The following is a 20830-nucleotide window of genomic DNA, read 5'->3' on the forward strand; positions in this document are numbered from 1 at the left end:
TAAAAGGGCATCTCCCTACCCTATAGATGGAGGCAATTCGAGGACCAGTTGGGTGTAAGGAGATGTTTAGTTTAGTTTACCTTAGTTTAGAAAAGGAGGGAGTGTAGCAACTGTTTACCAAATTGGGAGTTGCTTATGTGAATTGATTGCCACCAGCCCAAGTGCTGGCGCTTAGTTGACATATCAATAGAATGGAACCCCTTCAAATCACGGGAGTAAGTCCCTGTGAACTTGTACTGTGTGTCAAATAAAAAAACAACTCCAAAGGGGTCTTGCGACAAATGAAAGGTTAACAGGGTAATGAATAATGCAACAGCGAGTGGGAGGGACCTGCGGCGGAGCGGCCGGCCGGCCGATTCGAGAAGCGAAGGGGCGGGCTCATGCCGCGGGATCCAATCAGAAGCCTCGGTGGTGATAGCGCTCTGCTAGACGGGGGAGTCAAGCGGGATCCAAGATGGCGGCGGCGGTAGCCGCGGAGAGGTGAGAGCGAGGTTCACTTGTGGGGTGGCGGCTATGCGGGGTAGGGCGTGGGGGGAGGGCTGTTTTCAGAATGGCTTCCCTCCCTCCCCACCGAAGACCACCAACTCTTCATTCCTCCTGAATGACCCTTTAACTTCCGGGGCTTCCCTTCAGCCCCCGCTCCCTTCCCACAGTCGCCTTATTCCCGCCCTCCAACCCCACATGGTCTCCCCGCCCCCATTGTGCTTCCACGTCGCTTCTGGAATTGACCTCCTTCCCGCAGGGCGCCCCTCAGGTGCGCGTGCCTCTCCTTGCCCCGCATCGCCAGCCCCTGCTCACCCACCCAGCCCACGGTCCCCGAATCCCTTGCAGGACCCCTTTCCATTTCTGCACCCCCCATAAGCCCCTTCTAAGGCTTGCAGACCCCTTACGATGCAGCCACCTGCCTGCACGCCTGTCTACCTGTGCTCTGCGCGCACGATGCATTTAAAACACCCAGTGCAAAGAAGCCTGGGAATTAATTTACCCTGTCAGGGATCTACATTTCCCAGCGCCCTTAACCAACTGCACTTCCCTGGATTCTTAGAATCACAGAATTGTAGAGTTGGAAGGGACCCTGACAGTCATCTAGTTCCACTCCTTGCAATTCAGTTGGTCATCTAGTCCAACCTCCCCCCACAATTCTTTGGGGAGAGCTGTGTGCTCTAAATGTATAGTGTGGATGTGATCCATCTCTGCAATTATTTTTTATTATGAGACAGATAATCCAATATCTCATTTGACGAGCACTGGTGGGCAGCAAGGAAATTTTACCATCAAGAAAGATGCAGGCGGTAGGTATAAAAAGGTTGACTACCCCTTCTCTAAAAGAAGTCATAATGACACCTTTCAAATTACAGGCCCAAAGCCAGGGTGGAAAGTTGCCCCCACACCTTTTGATTTTCAGAATTATTTTTAAGTAGTGTAAATCAACGAAATGTATATTCCTACCCCATTTGTTTCTCCGTTTTTAGCTTGTAAGGCCCTTGAGGTCAGGGATATGTTTTGTTACTCTGCTGCCTTCTTCTTTTCCTTCCTGCTCAATTGATTACTGTACTTGGTCTTTTGTTTTCCCTTGTATTTGTACAGAAATCTGAAAGGACTGGTATAAACCCGGGGGGTGGAGGGTGAGAATGTGTCATGCACTTTCATGATGATGAAATGATTAATGAAAATACTAAAAACAGATCATGCTATTAAAAAAACCTGTTGGGCTTCTAAGGTGCAACAAATTTTCTTCTTTTTTTAACAGGCGACGCATACACCTCAGTTTTGGCAACTGCCCTGTAAAAGAAGCAAAAAACCATTCTGACTGGCAATTGGCAAGTCAAGGCAATTGAGGAACGCTCCTCCGGCTAAAGCAAAGAGTGACACAGTGCTTGCCTTCCATGGGTGCCAAGCTTTATAACAGAAAGTGGAACGCTAATCTGAAGGGACGGCAGGCCTGCACGGAACTATTTTCCAAGGGGGCCCTTTCTGTGCGCTGTTTGTATGCTTCCCTCGCTCAACCGCGTGCAGGCGCAGAAGGGAAGTAGGGGGGACAAAGGGACTGGTTCTTCTGCAGCTTTTCTCCCCCTGGGCGGTATGTCTGCTCTGTGCGATCCCCCAGGGGTGGCAGGGCATCCGGGGTCCACCCCCAGCCCCAAACCAGCAGCTGCTTCTCCATCGCTCAGGTACTGATTCTCTTACCTCTTCTCTCTCCTCCCTGCCACCTGTAAGGGACTAGGACATCCCCTTTACGCTGGCACCACCGAGTCCCCTCATCTTTGAACAGAGGGTGTGTTGATGGTCACTTGCTCTGGTGGCTCTGGAAAGGAATAATTACGCTTGCGACATTTTACAGAGGTCCCTGCCTCGAAGAGCATGCAGTCTAAAATCTGAAGAGAAGTGGTAGCAGGGAGGGTTAACACAGGGAAAGCATATGTACCATTTATGTGCATTTTGGGTGAAGTTGCTGCTACTATTGTGCACAGCAACGGGGGTTGGACTAGATGACCCGTGGGGTCCCTTCCAACTCTGCAAGTCTATAAGGCTTGTTGGGAAATTCAGAAGTGACAGATAGGGTGCCTTGGGATGGGAAATAGGACTGGAGGCAAAGCATCTGCTTTGAGCTCAGAAAGTACTAGGTTCTGTACCCAGTAGCATCTCCAGGCAGGGCTGAGAAGAACTGCCTGAAGCCCTGGAGCTACTGCCAGTCAGTGTAACCAATACTGAGCTAGATGGAGAAAGGATCTGACTTGGTATAAGGGAGCTTCCTATGTCAACATGCTGGATCAGACTCAGGGCTAATAATTACAGAATAGCTCTCACCACTGGACAACTTTCCCCATATCTGGTCATGTTTTTTTTGTGAAAAGACACATGCATAAAGTTCAGATATTTAGCAAATCACATTTTAAAGCAAATTTTAAAAATCATTAACACCAGCCATCGTTCATAAAGTGGACTGTGAGCTTATGAATTAAACAGAACACTTTTCCAAGCTGGATGTGGGGGGTGGGAATTGAAAAGGGAGAGAAATGCCTCTGTGGGAACCCATGGTGATAAACCTAGTTTCTGCTGTGAGATGGTAATAGAGTAAGCCAGGCATAGGCAAACTTGGCCCTCCAGATGTTTTGGGATTACAACTCCCATTATCCCTAGCTAACAGGACCAGTGGTCAGGGATGATGGGAATTGTAGTCTCCAAGCATCTGGAGGGCTTAGTTTGCCTATGCCTGGAGTAAGCCCTTGCAAGCAAATTAAGGCCCCACCTGCACTACACATTTAAAGCAGTATCATACCACTTTAAAACAGTTTTGTTTAGGAACGTTGACCCAGGATTGATGCTACGTTTCCTTCTTTTTCCTTTGCCTCCTGCAGTTCGCAAGAGCTGGCCCAGGAAATCAAGGCCTTCCTTAGTGGTGTAGACCCTTTGCACGGCAACAAACTCACCCTGAAGGAGCATGCCCGATGTGCCATCCTACTGCTGCGCAGTCTGCCGCCTGCTCGCAGCGCCGTCCTGGACCACCTCCGGGGTGTCTTTGATGAGTACGTGTGCACCTACTTGCTGGACCTGGAGAGCAGCGAGGGTGGGCTGGGCTCCATCCGCTCCCAGGGTCCCAACCTGGACGACGTGGTGCAAGAGATCCAGGCCGTGCTGTCCGAGTTCGTCCGCATGAACCCCAAGGCGTGGGCAGGCTTGGTCTCGGCCTGGTCCATCGACCTGATGGGACAGCTGAGCAGCAAGTATGCTGGCCGGCATGGTGTGCCCCATGCCAGCAGCCTCAATGAGCTGCTGCAGCTGTGGATGTCCTGCAAGGCGACTCGGACGCTGATGGAGATCTACACGCAGTGCCTCTCCTCCATGATCAGCACCTGCCCGGACGCTTGCGTGGATGCCCTGCTGGACACCTCGGTCCAGCACTCTCCGCACTTCGACTGGGTGGTGGCCCACATCGGCTCGTCCTTCCCCAACACAATCATCAACCGCGTGCTCTCCTGCGGGCTGAAGGACTTCTGCATGCACGGCACAGCTTCAGCTGACCTCCTCCTCTTCCCTAGCGCCACAGCGGCAGATAAGAGGGTCCCCAAGATCGCCTCGGTGGTGGGCATCCTGGGCCACTTGGCCTCCCGCCACTCCGAGAGCATCAAGCAGGAGCTGCTAAGGATGTTCCATGGGAGCCTGGGACCCACGCGGGACCAGCAGCAGAAGGCCACCGTGCCCTTCTTGCTCCAGCTGGCCGTCATGTCTCCCACTCTGCTGGGCACCATCTCGGCCGAGCTGGTGGACTCCCTCAAGCCAGGCGTGCTCAACCAGCTGCACCAGCACTTCGCCTCGCTCCCTCGGGAGGATCTGGAGAACATGGTCAGCATCGTGGTGCACCTCATCTGCCAGACGTCGGGAGGAGCTTACCGCACCCTGCAGTTCCTCATCAACACAGCCATGCCGGCTTCTGTCATCACCACCCCAGGCCTGGCCGTCCACGACAGCGTGCGGGAGGCTTGCGACCGTGTCATCCAGCTGCTGCTGCTCAACCTCCAGAAACTGGTGTACAACCGGGGCTCGGCCAGCTTGGCAGAGGCCCCTCCGCGGCCGGTGCCTTTCCTGGACGAGCTGAAGGGCCACGTGCGGGAGCTGTGCGTGGAGACGCTGCGGCTGGAGAGGAAGCGGTTCCTCTGGCAGCACCAGCTGCTGGTCCTCCTCTCCGTCTACTGCACCCCCAGCTGCGCCAGCGAGGCCCTCTTCTTTTTGCTGACGCTGGCCAAGAGCCAGGAGGAGCTCAGCCTGGCCACTCAGCTCTACGCCGTACTCAGCTCTTGCATGAGCGACCTGCTGCCGGCCACCGTGAAGAAGTGTGTGTGCCAGATCCATGCTGGCGGCCTCTCGGAGCAGCACATGGCTCAGCTCTTCCAGAACCTGGCCTTGATCATGCAGAGGGAGAGCGAGGGCCCCGCCTCCATGGGCCACCAGCTGGGTGAGGCTGTCGCGGCGCACCTCTATGACTTCGGGCAGCTGCTGCTGCACTGCAACCCAGAGGTGGCCCAGGTGGCGGCCTTGCTGCTCTCCGTCTGCCCCATGCCAAAGGCCATCCGGCCGGCTCACCTCCTTTTCCTCATCCGCTCGGCCGTCCACCACTTCTTCCTGGTGCTGCGCTGCAAGTGCCCCACGGGCATCAGCTACGGAAGCCGCCTCCTCTGCTGCCTCAGCGGGGCTTCGCCCACCGCTGGCAAGGCCATACTTCAGTACCTGGTGGAGGGGGCCCTGCACCCAGGGAATGCCGAGCTCTTTGGTGGGCTGCCCGAGCCTCCTGCAGTCGGGAATGACCCAGCCGCCCTGGAAGGCACCAAGGTCTCCCTGCTGGATATCAACCGGCGATTTATGGTCGCGGTGAACTTCTCGGGGAGTGTGTGGTCTGTGTTCCATGCCGGCGTGATTGGGAGGGGCCTGAAGCCGCCCCACGCCCCCTACCAACGAGAGCCGGAGGAGGTCTCCCACAACGTCCAGACCTTCCTGGGGTTGCTGCTGCGGTGCTGCGGAGCTGAGCGCTGCGGCCCAGAGCCCTCCCAGCACGCTGCTGTCAGCCCCGAGGCAGCGAAGACGGTGGCGGTGGTGCTGGTGGAGACCGTCTGCCCTGACATCACCAACAGCGAGTTGGCGTGGCCTCCGGAGGAGCACACCCGCAACACAGTGGAGCGGGACATCCAGATCGGGAGGGCTTTCCGCGACAACCCCCTGCTCTTCCAGCTGCTTAGCCTGGTGGCGGCGGGGAGACCGGCCCTCTGTTACTGCTCAGTGCTTCTCCGCGGCCTCCTGGCGACTCTGATGGCGCACTGGGAGGCTTCGCGGGAGAACGACACCACCAGCTCTCCCTGGCACCTGCAGGCCTCCTGTGCCCTGGTGGCCTGCATGGGCGAGGGCCACCTGCTCCCGCCCGTGCTCAGCAACATGCATGAGATTTTTGACCAGCTGGCACCCTTTGAGGTCCACCTCTTGCTCCTCAGCGTCTGGGACTACATGCGCGACAACAGCCCGCTGCCGCAGAAGTTCACCTTCAACGCTGGCACAGGGCTCTTCTTCCGGGACTTCAGCAGAGACACCGACATTGGCAAATACCTTTGCGTTCTGCACAGCGTCCTGCATAAAAACATTGACCGGCTGGGGCTGCTCTCGGGGCGCTTCCAGATCTAGCGCCCCTTTTGGTGCTTTTGCCCTGTGGGATTGGTCATCCTGCCTGCCACTGTCAGGGGAGGGAATATCCTGCCTTCCTGCCTTTTTAAAACTCTGCTTTTGATTGTAAGCAAAGGGAAAACTGTCATATGACTTGTCCAGGTATGCAGCAGTTGGGGGTTGTCATGAGAAAGAAGGAACAGAAGGTCCTTCTTTCCCAGGCCTCATCTCTATCCTCAGCTTCGATGCGATGCCACCCCAGCTGGTGTTGGCAGCTTAGTTTGCAGAAGGACCTACGAAGTGTGAGCTGAAAATGCAGTTGTAAGTAATGAGATGTTGCTTCAAAAACACAACATGCAGCAAGTAGAGAAGTTGTCAGGATGACCTGGCACTTGAGAGGGTCAGAGGCCTCGGTTCAAGCCAGACAGTACAAGTATGGACACAGTCTTGTGTACTCTGCTGTGTGCCATGTGATATGGCTGTCAGTGTCAGTTGACATAGCCATATCCAGGTAGCCTGAGGGCAGAATGCCTGAAGCTTTTGCATTTCTCTATCTTGTTTTTCCAGACCTGTTAGATCACTTCCTATGGTCATATATGGCTGGTTTCTCAATGTCTTGCTATGATCTGGAAATCTGTTAAGAATCCCACGGAGGTTACAATCACTGAGCAGGTACACATTCCTAAATGCACAAGAATGGGGAGGGGGCAAGGAGGGGAAATTTGGTGAATAAATTCTGGTGCAAACTACCCCTCCTTGCAAAAAACCCCAAACCCATTTCCCCGTAATAAAGAACAAATAGATTAATAATCACTTACTGGGCTGCTCAGTTGGTGAGTGGGTATAAGACTGTGCAAATATTTTTAGTTACACAGAGCTGGTGAAATTTTGCCCTCCTGAAGAGCTCTGCATAACCTGGAAGACTTTCATGTTTCTGGGTTATGCAGAGCTCTTCTGTGGGCCCAAAATGCAAATGCTTCAACACAAGGAGGGCCCAGTCAGTACTGTCTTGCTTGACGTGAGAGTGTTTTCCCCAGACTGCTTCACTAAAGTAACGATTTGGCAGGTGAAGCCATTTGCCTGTTTGGCTGCTGCTTAGAGTGGCTCTGAGCTGGCCATTGATTGCCCCCTACTACAATTCCTGGTGATGGGGGTTTGCCACATGGGGTTGTAGCCAGCTAAGTCCTATTCATTGAAACTTTGATTTCAGTGGGCCTTCTCTGAGTAGCACTTGGATACAACACTTTGCATAAACAGATGTGGCCAGCTACAAAACTGAGGGCTCTTCTCCAGAAGGTTTCTGATGCTGTTGTGTGGGAACAACTGACCATAGTGCCAGAACTTACCTAAATTTATCCGTGCGTACTTGAGCAGTGATCTATAGAGCCGGTCCAAAGAAAGATGTCCCCCTATTGGTACCAGAGCACCGCTTGTGTGTGACAAGAGTCCTGCTTGACCTCCTTGTGCCTAAATGCTGTCTGGGCAATTGCTACTTTCCTTTTCAGGGATGATTCAAGTGCTAGAAAGAGGTCGTGTGTAGCACGGGGTTCTTGCTGTCAGTCGTTTTCAGCAGTGCTGGAGGGTTGCTGGCCTTTCTGCTTTTGCATCATCACAGCCCAGTTGGGTGGTTTTTGTGGGAGGTGATGGGTTAAACCGTTTTCTAAATAATAAAGTGAAGAAGGAACTTCTGTCCCTTTGCTTTTTTCAGTTAGAGACAGAGGATTAAGAGAGTTTCCATCTGGATGGTGAAATAAGCAGTTGCAACAATGTGATTGAGCAAATTTCAATTTCTTTTTTTAAAAAGGAAAAGGAGCTTATATGACTCTGCAGCTGGCTTGGCATACAAAGAGCAGCTCACACAGCACTGGCACTTTGTCCAGAAATAGTGTTCATGCAAATTCTTTTTAATTTGTAAAAAATAATCATAATAATTAAATGACAAATTCCAGCCAATGAAAGAACACCAGCGGCCTTCCACCTGGGTTTGCTCAGGGGTTTAGGAAGCCAAAGATCAGTGCACTTTTGTGATCTGCGGTTAGAATCAGTGCTGTTTCAAAAGGTTCATTCTGCCATCTTGATTTTAAAAACCCGTCCAAACACAGACAAAAACTTGTTCCTTGATCTCGGGAAGCATTGTGCAAAGTTTGGTTATGGTATTTTAAGAGGTGTTCAAAATGCAGAGCGAGCCAGCAGTAAATCACACTCTGCGAGTTGGAGTCAACTCTTTATTAGCAAAAATAAGGAGTGTCAGGCCTAATGAGCGACTCATCTCCAGTAGATCTTGCCTCCATGAAGCAGTTGCTGAGACTAAAGGTCCCCGCCTCCCCACAGCTGCCTACGTCCCCTCCTCTCCAGGGTTTTCCCCAAGCAATTGGCGACTGCGACGACACGTCACCAATCCTTTCTCCACCCTTTTCATGCGTCTTCTAGTTCTGGGAGGCAGGGAAGAGAGCTTGTCGCAGCAGGAGTGGGAGACACCCTTGACCTCTCTCCTCCCACCCTCCTGCTTCAGCTTCTGCCTCTGATTCCAGACTTCTCTCTGACACAGACTCTCCAGCTCACTAGGTCCTGTTATCTTCTCTTTCCAGTCTTCTCCCTTGGACTACTACTCATTGTTATCCCACCACCACTCCCCAAGTTCTGAGCCTTCTCCCCTTGGTGCTTCTCCATCTGGTTTCTCCTGCCATTCCTTTGTGTCCAACCAGTCCATAACAACAAAGAACTGTCCAAAATATCTAGTAGATATACATAAAGGTAAAGGGACCCCTGATCATTAGGTCCAGTCGTGACCGACACTGGGGTTGCAGCGCTCATCTCGCTTTATTGGCCAAGGGAGCCGGTGTACAGCTTCCGGATCATGTGGCCAGCATGACTAAGCCGCTTCTGGTGAACCGGAGCAGCACACGGAAATGCCATTTACCTTCCCGCCGGAGTGGTACCTATTTATCTACTTGCACTTTGACGTGCTTTCAAACTGCTAGGTTGGCAGGAGCAGGGACCGAGTAACGGGAGCTTACCCCGTTGCGGGGATTCGAACCGCCAACCTTCTGATTGGCAAGCCCTAGGCTCTGTGGTTTAACCCACAGCGCCACCCGCGTCCCAGTAGATATACATACATACATACATACAAACATATAAGAACCCTGCTGCATCAGGCCATTGTCTCATCGAAGTCCAGCCTCCTGTTCACACTGATTGATCAGATGCCTTGCAGGTGGACAGAGTGCTGCTGTGCTCATGTCCCGCTTTCAGGTTCTCCACAGGCTTCTGGTTGGCCACTGTGAGAACAGGATGCTGGACTAGATGGGTCAATGGCCTGATCCAGCGGGTGTGTCTTACCTTCTTAAGACATTCTTACCCAGGGATGTGTTGCCTTCCATCTGTCATTGGGCTTTAGCTCTCATCAGCCCCAGGCAGCACAGGCAACAGGGAAGTTGCAGTTCCAGAGCACCTGGAAGGCCACAAGGTCACATTAACTCTAATCACTACACCACACTGCCTTTCTTGATAGCATAGCATTCAGTGTGGCTTTTACCATGTCAAACTTATTGGCCGCAGCTCTGTAGGGTTTAATTCAGGGTAAATTCTTAGCCCTACATGGAGACACTAATAATTGAATTATTGGGACTTTCTGCATGTGAAGCAGGTGATCTGCTGTTGAGCTATGCTCCTCTTGCCATCACCAGCTACCTGATCCTGTTAACTGTTGACTGGTGCCATATCCACACTGTACAGTTAAGCCACATGGCTTCCCTTGAATAATAATGGGAACTGTAGTTTAAGTGTGCTGGGAATTGTAGCTCCTAAGGGTAAACTGCAGTTTCCAGGGTTCGGGGCGGAGAAGCCACGACTGTTAAAGGGGTAGGAATTAACTTTTTAAAAAATTATTTAAATCATTCAAAGAGAGATATGTGTTGAAATGAAAGAGGATATATACAGCCCCAAATGAAGAGAGTGTAGTATAAGCCCTCAAAAGAAAAATAGTTTGGGGCATTGCGTGGGGGACAGTGGCTTCGCGGTTTTGGCTAGATGAACACACATCCTACTGCTCACTTTCTAAGATTTCATAAGATATTTATAAAGTTTTCAAGAATAATACATTGTAGAACAAAAAGGAAAAAAAACAAAAATACAAAAGTACAAAAATAAAAGCAATTTAAAAACACATAGAGTTTCCACTTACTTATTTTCCTTTGACTTATTTTCCAGACCTCCTCATACCTCCCTTTCTTATATTCCAATTCAAATTGTTTGTTCAGCAAATCCTCACCACTGATTCTTTTAATTATTTCAGAACCTTATTTTCCATATCTCTTAAACATTACAGCTGAAAACCACTTAATTTCTACCCAACATCATTCTAACATTCCTTAATTTTACAATATTTCTGCAAATAGCCTTTAAACTTCTTCCAGTCTTCTTCTTCCGCCGCCTCTTTTCCCTGGTCTCGGATTCTGCCGGTCATTTCTGCCAGTCCCATATAGTCGATCATCTTCATCTGCCATTCTTCCAGAGTGGGTAGATCTTGTGTCTTCCAATATTTTGCGATGAGTATTCTTGCTGCTGTTGTCGCATACATAAAAAAAATTCTGTCCTTCTTTGGCACCAATTGGCCGACCATGCCCAGAATACTCTGGTTTCTCTTCAGATCGTATAAATCTTTCGCCTTTCACTTTCTAAGATTTCAGAAAGGGGCCAGGACCAGTACAAGACTCCTTTCTCAGAATCGGATCCCTGACGTTCATTCCCCAAGGACGGGACATAGGCGTTCGAGTGTCCCATCTTACAATAGGATCCAGGCACCGAAGCTGCGTATCATCATTGATTTCCCAGAACGGGACCCAGGCGTCCGAGCGCTTCCTGCCCCCAACCCCCGCTCACGGGAAACGTGCCTCTGCCGCCGTGCCTTAGCGGCCTCGCGTGTACGCACGCGCCGGGAAAGCCCGCTCATGAATAATGCAACAGCGAGTGGGAGGGACCCGCGGCAGAGCTGCCGGCCGGCCGATTCGAGAAGCGAAGGGGCGGGCTCATGCCGCGGGATCCAATCAGAAGCCACGGTGGGGACGGGGTGGGGCTGATAACCCTCGGCGGGAGGGGGGAGTGAAGCGGGATCCAAGATGGCGGCGGCGGCAGCAGTAGGGAGGTGAGAGCGAGGTTCACTTGTGGGGTGGCGGCTATGCGGGGTAGGGCGTGGGGGGAGGGCTGTTTTCAGAATGGCTTCCCTCCCTCCCCACCGAAGACCACCAACTCTTCATTCCTCCTGAATGAGCCTTTAACTTCCGGGGCTTCCCTTCAGCCCCCGCTCCCTTCCCACAGTCGCCTTATTCCCGCCCTCCAACCCCACATGGTCTCCCCGCCCCCATTGTGCTTCCACGTCGCTTCTGGAATTGACCTCCTTCCCGCAGGGCGCCCCACAGGTGCGCGTGCCTCTCCTTGCCCCGCATCGCCAGCCTCTGCTCACCCACCCAGTCCATGGTCCCCGAAGCCCTTGCAGGACCCCTTTCCATTTCTGCACCCCCATAAGCCCCTTCTAAGGCTTGCAGACCCCTTACGATGCAGCCACCTGCCTGCACGCCTGTCTACCTGTGTTGTGCGCACACGATGCATTTAAAACACCCTGTGCAAAGAATCCTGGGAACTAATTTACCCTGTCAGGGATCTACAGTTCCCAGCTCCCTTCACCAACTGCACTTCTCTGTATATTTTGCGGTGTAGCTAGGCCTCCCAGTGTATGGTGTGGGTGCGACCTTTCTCTCATTCATCTCCACAATTATTTTTTGTTATGAAGCAGATAATCCAATATTTCCATTCTGGCAGACTGAGTTCAGGGGACATTAGTCCAAAACCAGCTAAGCAAAACCAAGGTTGGGCTTTAATTTCAAACTTGGTTTGCAAGATTCCTCTAGAGATCTGGTTTGGATGTGAGAACAGGATCTTGAATTAGATGGGCCTTTGACTTGATCCAGCTCTCCTTTGTAGCCCATTGGCTAGTCCGCCGTGCTCTGTACCAGTTATTAAGAAGCACAGCACTGACCCTTTTTGCTTGTTGACCATTTCATATTCAATTACATTCATTTTGTATGTTCTTGAGGACTGGAAACTTTCTTTTGCTGAGATTTACAGAAAACTATGAAAATGATTTGTACTGTGGACTGTGTTCTGCGCAGTTGCGAACACTGATCTGCACATTTTTGTGTAGCCATGGGTCTGTGCTGTAGAGCATCTGATTGGAGATGCCACTGGCAGTCAGTGTCAAGAACGCTGGGCTAGATGGACCATTATGCCAACTCAGTACAAAGCAGCTTCCTATGTACCTGTGTTGTGTTCACAGCTCAGTGGTAGAACATCTGCTTCGCATGCAGAAGGTCCCAGGTTCAGTCCCCAAAATCTTTAGATAGAGGTGGAAGAGACCCCTACCTCAAACCCTGGAGAGCTGTTGCCAGTCAGCTTAGACAAGACTGAGCTAGGTGGACCAATAGTCTGATTCTATATAAGATGGTTTCCTATGTTCCTAATACCCATCCCAATTGTAGTTCTTGTGATTGAACCGTGGCATGGTTGTGATTATTTCCCTTAGTTTTGTTCTTGTTCTGTGCTTCAAAATACTTTTCAAAATAATGTGAACCACCAAAAAGGACAGATCCCTGCCTCAAGAAACTTATGTTTTGAAAAAGATGAGGAACCAAAAAATAAAGGGGCAGTTTTTCTTTTTATATTTTTACTGAAACTGCCTTCAGAACTTAGTGCTTTTGCATGTGAGGTCTTGGTCAGCCCAGTGTGCTGATCCTGCTATTAGCACATGGCTCCTGCTTTTCAGCCTTTGATCATTCAGATGCAGAATGTGTGGAAACAGGCACTGACCTTCACACCAGCAGTGGAAGTGGAGAGCTCTATTTGCCCTTTGCACTCTTCCTGTGCCCATAGTTTTGTCTCTAGAAGCTGCTTCCTGATCACTGAATACACAGCAGATGGCTGGATCACATCTTGGCATTCTTGCTATGAATGAGTCTGTGCTTCAAGAACAGGTGTTGGCAGATTTTACAGTCGCATCTACTCTATACATTGAAAGCACTCTCATGCCTTTTTAATAGTCATGACTCCCTGTTTCCTGCTCAAGAATCCTGGGAACTGTAGTTTGTTAAGGGTGCTGAGAGTTGTTGGGAGAACCTTCAAGAGCTATGATCCTCTACATCCTTCACAAAACACAGTTTCCAGAATTCTTTGGGGAAGCCTTGATTGCTCAAGTGGTATAAAAATGCTGTTCTTATTATGTATTAACATATCCATTTATTTATTAAACTGTTTATAGACTGCATTTTCAAAAAATATATATATAGCAGGTTGGTATACAGTGTACAAAATTACATTAAGAGACATAAAGACATCAGTAAGAATATCGATAGAAAGAAATCCACATTTCAAAGGCCTGTCTGAATAACACATGTTAGGGAAAAATCTAGGTGTGAGGCTGCTCAGTCACCCAGCTCGTCGGGCAGAGCCCGCGGGTCCCTGCGGAATAAAGGAAGGAGTCCAGCAAATAGCTGTAGACCAAAGTTTATTGCGCAGTAGGTTCAAAGAGCAAATTTTGAACCCCGAGGATGGGGTGACAAAGACTTTTAAAACTTTCCCACCATATCCCAGAATACAGTTCGTACAGCATCATTGCTACATCATTGACATGTCACAAAAGGGGAGGGGTTAACCTTGGCAAACATGTCCAGACGAGTCCTTGGTACAAGATTAGCATAAGTAGACATGGCAGGGCAAGACGCAGGTATAAGATTAGCATAGACAAATATGTCTTAAGTACCCACCACCCAAAAGTACAATAGAAGTTCCTTTGCATGTCTGGAGCCTAAGGCAAGTCAGGTGATGAGATTTGGCTTCCCTTGGCTAACAATGAGCCCAGAAATTGTCACCTCTGGGAACTTCCTGGAGTCCTTTTTCAAGGGGAAAATAGCTTTGGAATGGAGGAAACTGGCAAAGGAGATGATTTTATATTATTTTTAAAGCTAGGTAACTTCCCTGAGCTGTCAAGTTGAAAGGATACATTCAGGTATAATATTTGTAATATTTAACTTTAAAGATGTGCCCCCCCCCTGTAATTTCCGTAACACACAGTTTTTTGGAGATACATGAAAGGAGGCGGAGATGATTCCTGCCAAACCTTCACTGGCAGGAAGTTTCATAGAGCAGGGCTCACCGAAACCCAGGGGCATGGGGGGCCACGAGAAGCACCCCATTGCAGGACGCCAGTGATCAAGGTAGAACATAATGCTGAGGCAGGGCTTTCAACGTGTTGTGGATGTGAGCAAGGGCTGTTTAGGCGGAATCCCACTCTGGTGTTTTTACTAAGGCCCCAAGCTCCACCATTCAGAGACAGGTATAGTGGATGGAGAAGAGGAGGAAGCACCTCATGAGCCAGAAATGGGGATAATGTGTGTGTACAAGTACAAATCCCCTTGAATGAGCTGCGTATGTGGGATTCTAACTGCCTAATTTTGGGAGAGAGAAAAGCTTTTTCTTGTTGCTGTTGTTAAATAATTAGGAGCCAGAACCCCTTGTTGATGTTCTGCCAGTGCTGATTTGTGTGTGAGTGCATTTTTGCATGCCTGCCCAGACATATAATTTGGTTACCTACATTTTACTCTTTTATTCTGCGTTTTAATCATAATGGTTTTGTGCATTTTGTGCATTTCTAATTGGTTTTGTGCATTTCTAATTGGCTCGCCAGAGCAGCGATGTCACGCTGGCCACGTGACCCGGAAGTGTCTCCGGACAGCGCTGGCCCCTGGCCTCTTAAGTGAGATGGGCGCACAACCCCAGAGTCTGTCAAGACTGGCCCGTACGGGCAGGGGTACCTTTACCTTTTAATTGGTTAGTAGATTTCAGCTGTTGTTTATAGTTTTAGTTGTACACCATGTAAAGAGGTTTGTAAAAAATATGTGATTTATAAATCTCCTGCATCAAAAAAAAAATCATGTTGCGTAGATCAGGCACATGTTTAGTGCTCTACAGATCCTAGCTTCGATCCCTAGTACATCTAGGTCAGGCTGGCAAAGCCTGTTGTCTGAGACCCTGGAGAAACGATGCCAGTGTAGACAGCAGTGAGCTAGATGGAGCAATGGTCTGCTTTGGTGTAAAGCGGTTTTCTGTGTTCCTATCTGGTGATCTTTCTTTTCGTCATTACTACACTACAGATGAGATAAGGCAATCCAGAAGCCATCTTTCAGTTGAGAGCTTGCACAGGACCTGTGTTTTTTAAGCACTGTGGGGAAGGGCTGTAGTTCCGTGGTAGAGCATCCGCTTTGCATGCAGATGGTCTCAGCAGTCCTGATTACCCCCCACCAAAGGATGTTGTTTAATGCTAGAGTATGATTCTCTTAATGTCAGAGCCAAGGGTTTGAGCCACACATTGGGCAAAAGATTCCTGCATTGCTGGGGTTGTACTTGGTGACCCTCATGGTCCCTTCCAACTCTACAATTCTATGACTCCATTATTCTATCTATCTTCTGGAGACCATTCCCATTCTCGTTTCCCTTTTTCATTGAAGCAATTGAGCAGCCTGTGTCAGTGGGATCTTAGCTTTGAAAAGGCATTCTGTGTCTGTGCTGCTTGCGTTAGGCTGGTGTAGGAATTCCAGATGGCATCTGGGCCTTAAACATCCCTTTTGAGCACAATCCAGGTAGTTGTAGGATGAACCTTGTTGGTTAATGCTAGCTGGCCTGGAGCAGGCACCTTGAGTGAGACTCTGGTCCATCTAGCTCAGTATTGTCTGCACTTACTGGCAGCAGCGCTCCAGGGTTTCAGGCAGGGAGTCTGCCCTACCTCTGGCTGGAGATAAATCCGGGGCCGTTTACATCAAAACGCACTTGCTGTCTCTGTGAGCCAGCAGCCCTCAAGTACAACTGGTGGTGGGGAGTCTGCAAGTTAACAGCGTGTTGCATGGAGTAATGTCTTCCTTCTCAATAGACTCGAGATGGCAGCTCTTGCTTGGTTAGCTCTTTCCCTGGCTGTTGTCACTGCTGTGGACAGAAGCAACTTCAAGACATGCGACCAGAGCTCTTTTTGCAAGTAAGTTGGGTGTCTTATCTCTGCTGTCAGAGGAGGACTCTCAAGTGGGGAGAGCGTTGCTGTTGCACTCAGGTCCTGCTTGTGGTCTTCCCTTACTGCTTGTGGTCTTCCCTTACTGTTTGACCAGTACAGTGGTACCTCTGGATGCGAGTGGGATCCGTTCCAGAGCCCCATTCGCATCCTGAAGCCGACGCAACCCGTGCGTGCGCGGGTCGCAATTCGCCGCTTCCGTGCATGTGCGTGACATCATTTTGAGCATCTGCGCAAGCGGCGAAACCCGGAAGTAACGTGTTCCGTTACTTCCGGGTCACCGCAGAGCGCAACACGAAAACGCTCAACCTGAAGCATATTTAACCCGAGGTATAAGAACAGGATACAGGACCACGTAGGCCTCCGGCCTGATCCAGGAGGCTCTTATTGTCTTACAATAAAAGCGTCAGCCAGCCACTGGTAGCCTTAATTCTGACTCTCCCCACCGGCCAGAGTGTGCCTCTGAACAGCAGTTCCTGGAAATCATTTACTGTTGTCGTCAACAGCCTTCCCACTGAGGTATCTGGCTGACCAGTGTGGAAACAGGATGCTGGACTTGATGAGCAGTGCTTGTCTGATGTTCTTGTTATTTATTTCTTCATTGCATTGCTCCAAAGGAGCCCAGAGTGAAAGATAGCAGCATTAAAACAATATTAATAAAAGCAGCTTAGAAACATTTTTTTTAAGAAAAAAGTTTAAATGTTTGTCCTGGCTGAGGAAAAAGGGCTGGCACTCATTTCCTCAACAGGATTCCTGTTCCCTGAGGAGGAGATGCGGTCCTTTCCCTGTGCCGTGAAGTTTCCTCTTGTGGCTACGAGTACAGAAACAAACAAGCTTCCTAAAATGGGAGGGGGAGATAGTAAAAGGTGGCCCTGATCATTTGCCTCCAGTAACCATGGTTTCCTCTCCCTAGGCGCCAGAGGAACGTGGAAGCTGGGAGTTCACCCTACAGAGCGCTGCTGGAGTCGTTGCAGCTCAGCCAGGATTCCATGAAGATCCAGCTCATCAATGAAGCAAACAAGGTGAATTGATGAGTTGAAACCCTAGGTAGCCAGGGTGGTGTAGTGGTTAGAGTGTTGGACTGGGACCTGGGAAATCGGGGTTCAAATCCCCACTCAGTCATGAAGCTCTGTGGGTGACCTTGGGCCAGTCACATTATCTTGACCTACCTCACAGGGTCCTTGTAGGGATTAACTGAGGAATGGGATGAACCATGCACTCTTTGGAGAAAAAGGTAGGATATAAATGCAGTAAATAAGCTCTTCTGCTTACCTGCTTAAGAAAGCTGAAGCGGCCAGCCAGATGGAGATGTCAGTCACCAACCTGGCGTCCAGGGATCTCCATGTGGTCGCGATGGGACCCATGTAATTTGCAAAACACGCCTGGTACCTAGCTAATTTTGAACACTGGTTGGAGGGCATCTGCAAGAGAGACCTTGGATAACTGCTGCCCTGGAGGAGAGAGTGCTTGACTACAGTGCCAAATTTATGACCTGGTATAAGGGGACGCGGGTGGCGCTGTGGGTTAAACCACAGAGCCTAGGACTTGCCGATCAGAAGGTTGGTGGTTCGAATCCCTGCGATGGGGTGAGCTCCCATTGCTTAGTCCCTGCTCCTGCCAACCTAGCAGTTCGAAAGCACGTCAAAGTGCAAGTAGATACATAGGTACCGCTCCGGTGGGAAGATAAACGGTGTTTCCGTGTGCTGCTCTGGTTCGCCAGAAGCGGCTTAGTCATGCTGGCCACATGACCCGGAAGCTGTCTGCAGACAAACGCCGGCTCCCTCGGCCAATAAAGCGAGATGAGCGCTGCAACCCCAGAGTCGATCATGACTGGACTGGTCAGGGGTCCCTTTACCTTTTTATTAGACAGATATCCTACATCTGTGTAGCTCAGTGGAAGAACAGATGGCTGGTGTAGAGAAGCTCACAATTTCAATCCCCCTCAGCTCTTCACTAAAAACAACCTCCATTTGCAAGGCTGGAAAGGCCCTTATCTGAATTTTTGGAGAGCTGCTGCCAGCCAAACATAGGCCACGCTTGTAAACATACATGTATCAGGCAGCAGTCTCAGCTTTGGGGCTGGAGCCTCAGTGTAAAACAGGGACAGGGAAGCTGGGGGCCCTCCATATGTCATTGGACTCCATCAGCCCCAGCCAGAATGGCCAGCACTCAGGTACAATGGGAGCTGTACTCCAGCAACATCTAGAGGGCCACAGATGCTCCCACCTCTGGAAAAAGACAGGACTTGACCCTGCTCTCTGCCTCCAGGTCCCTCTCCTCCTCGAGCTCTACGGCTTGAAAGGGAACATGACCCGGATCCGGATCAATGAGTTGAACCCGCTCAAGCCCCGCTATGAGGTACCAGATGTGTTAGTCCAGGACCCGCCCACTACCAGGTACGCAGATGGAGAGTCATTTATGCATCCTAGCTCACCGTGGGTTGTGAGGAGAAGGCACAGCGGTTTAGTGTAGGGGCAGGGAACCTCAGGCCTAGGGTGGGATGGGCAATTTGCATTTGTTGCCCCACCCACTTTCTCCCTCAAGCCCCACCCACCACTTGCGTGGGGCCTCCAGAAGGTTGTCTGGAAGGGAATGTGTCCCTCGCACTTGAAAAGGTTCCCTGCTTTAAAGGGAACCCTTCCCCCTGGGGTGGGAGAGAGAAACAGCATCTGCCCTTCCTTTCTGTGCCGAAAGATCCAGCAAGATCTTGTTGGGGCCTGGTTGATTCCCACCACAAAGTAGCAGCAGTCTATAGTAGGGCTGGGTGATAACTGATTTTCGACATTGCGATATATCACCAGCTAAGCATCGCAATATACTGATATGTCACAATGTCAGAAATAAGGATGGAGCTATGTAGAGGCATTGGTTGGCTTTATGGTTTTTCCCACATTGTGATTTTTGCATAGCAAAAAATAATATTTGCTATGCGAATCACACATATCATGATTTGCGGTGCATTGCTAGGTCAAAGATCATGTTATGAACTTAAAACCGGGTTTGGACGATACATCAATATATCGCCCAGCCCTAATTTATACAATAGCGCCCAGGATCTCTCATGTAGCCAAGAGGATATCTTCCTGCCCTCCCTTTGGACACTTCCCTTTCTTCATGCCACCCGCTCTGTTCTTTCCCCTTAATCCTCCCACCCCCGCCTCCCACCAAAGATTATCTGTCACAGGCCGGGACGATAACAGCGTGGAGCTGTCCCTGGGCGAGGGGAACCACAAGCTGATTCTGACGGCCAAGCCCTTCCGCATGGACTTGCTGGAAGGGCGGGAGCTGGTGCTGAGCGTCAACTCCCGGGGGCTGCTTGTCTTTGAGCACCTGCGGCAGCGGAAGGACTCGTGAGTACCGGGGCCGTCGGCACAGGGGAAAGGGAGGGGAATGCTGTTCCTGGCTTCTAGGCAGCTTCTGTCTTCCTCAAACGAAAAAGCTCAAGCAAACAAACAAGGGAAAGGGGATCTGTCAACGGACAAGTTTGGGGTGTACCTGACAGGTGGGAGCCTGCTGCTTTCAAGTCCTCTAGGAAAAGCGGCTGATCTGGGGAAATGGGGTGTAGAAAGGAGACGTCTGCCTCCTCTTCCAGTTCACATCCTTTATGGGTCTACCCTTTCCATTCCAGAATGGGGTGGGGAGGATATTCGGTATGAGGCAGGAGTCCTGATTTGTGGAAAGTGAGGACGGCCTGTTTCATAGAATAATAATTTGTGGAGTTGGGCGGGACCCAAAGAGTCATTTAGTCCCAACCCTCTGCAATGCAGCTAAACAACCCTTCCAGCAGGAGCAAGGGTGCTCCCAGGGAGCTATGTAAGTGCTTCACAGGTGTCTGCAAAAGGGGCCTGTGCCAGAAGCCTTTCTGGATGTGTTTTTAACCCTGCTTTCTCATTGGGAAGTGCCACCAGGCAAGACCTGGTAAGAAGATGGGGCTCTGTGGTGCTTTTCATCTCCAGCCTCCCACCAGTGGGGGTCACTGTAGTGATGTTTCAGCCTCCATTCGGGGCTGGGCTAGCAAGCAAAGGCCTCTTTGTATGGGTTTCACGCCCTCTCTTTGGGGCACAAGGCCAGAAGTTTCTATCATCCAGGATGTTGGAGAAGAGGGAGGGGTATAGCTTAGGTCAGCCTTTCCGACTTGGTGCTCTCTGGGTGGTGTTTGACTATGGCTCCCACCAGGCACAGCCCAGTGGTCAGTGGTGATGGGAATTGTAGTCCAGCAACATCTGGGTGAGCTGTGCTGCAGTGAGATCCTGGAGGCTGAACTACGCCATCTCCAAGATCTCTTCCAGCCCTGTGATTCATTCTCTAGAGTGAGAGCATGTCACAAGCACATCTCTTCAAGGCTAGGAAACCTGCTTCCTCTGCTGTTGGGACTCCAGATCCCATCAGCCTCAGCTGGCCTGGCTGGGTCTGATGGGAACTGAAGTTCAAAGTGTCTGGAGGACACCAGGTTGAGGGAAGACTGTGCTAGGGAAAGCAGCAGGCTTTCTGTACAAGGGGTGGCAAGGGGGTCTCAGTTTACCCACCCTCCCCCCTTTTCCCTATCCTGCTTCCCAGCCCCGGTTGTCCTGGAGGGAG

At 50.5% G+C, this 20830-nt stretch overlaps 2 protein-coding genes across 3 annotated transcripts in view; both read left to right on the forward strand.

The window, feature by feature from the left end:
- Window positions 1–371: 371 nt before the first annotated feature.
- On the forward strand, window positions 372–7831 carry INTS5 (integrator complex subunit 5). Its single transcript, XM_079957960.1, has 3 exons — window positions 372–480; window positions 1751–2171; window positions 3360–7831. The coding sequence occupies exons 2-3, from the start codon at window positions 1990–1992 to the stop codon at window positions 6166–6168; spliced, it is 2991 nt and encodes a 996-aa protein (XP_079814086.1). The 5' UTR covers window positions 372–480; window positions 1751–1989; the 3' UTR covers window positions 6169–7831.
- Window positions 7832–11240: 3409 nt separating this feature from the next.
- Window positions 11241–20830, forward strand: part of GANAB (glucosidase II alpha subunit) — a 33838-nt gene continuing 24248 nt past the window's right edge. For both annotated transcript variants that reach the window (XM_079957962.1, XM_079957963.1), the window contains exons 1-5: window positions 11241–11290; window positions 16121–16222; window positions 17166–17274; window positions 18521–18648; window positions 19423–19602. In XM_079957962.1, the coding sequence (XP_079814088.1) occupies window positions 11265–11290; window positions 16121–16222; window positions 17166–17274; window positions 18521–18648; window positions 19423–19602 (545 nt within the window). In that variant the 5' untranslated portion in view covers window positions 11241–11264. The remainder of the gene's footprint in view (window positions 11291–16120; window positions 16223–17165; window positions 17275–18520; window positions 18649–19422; window positions 19603–20830) is intronic.

The sequence above is a fragment of the Podarcis cretensis genome (genome assembly GCF_951804945.1).
Source record: "Podarcis cretensis genome assembly, chromosome: 16".
Taxonomy (NCBI): domain Eukaryota; kingdom Metazoa; phylum Chordata; class Lepidosauria; order Squamata; family Lacertidae; genus Podarcis; species Podarcis cretensis.

Excerpts from the sequence above, each read along its gene's own strand:
- INTS5 (XM_079957960.1), top strand. The coding sequence starts at position 1,990 with ATGCTTCCCTCGCTCAACCGCGTGCAGGCGCAGAAGGGAAGTAGGGGG. Across the intron at positions 2,172-3,359 it reads GCTGCTTCTCCATCGCTCAG|TTCGCAAGAGCTGGCCCAGG; the intron begins GTACTGATTCTC and ends TGCCTCCTGCAG.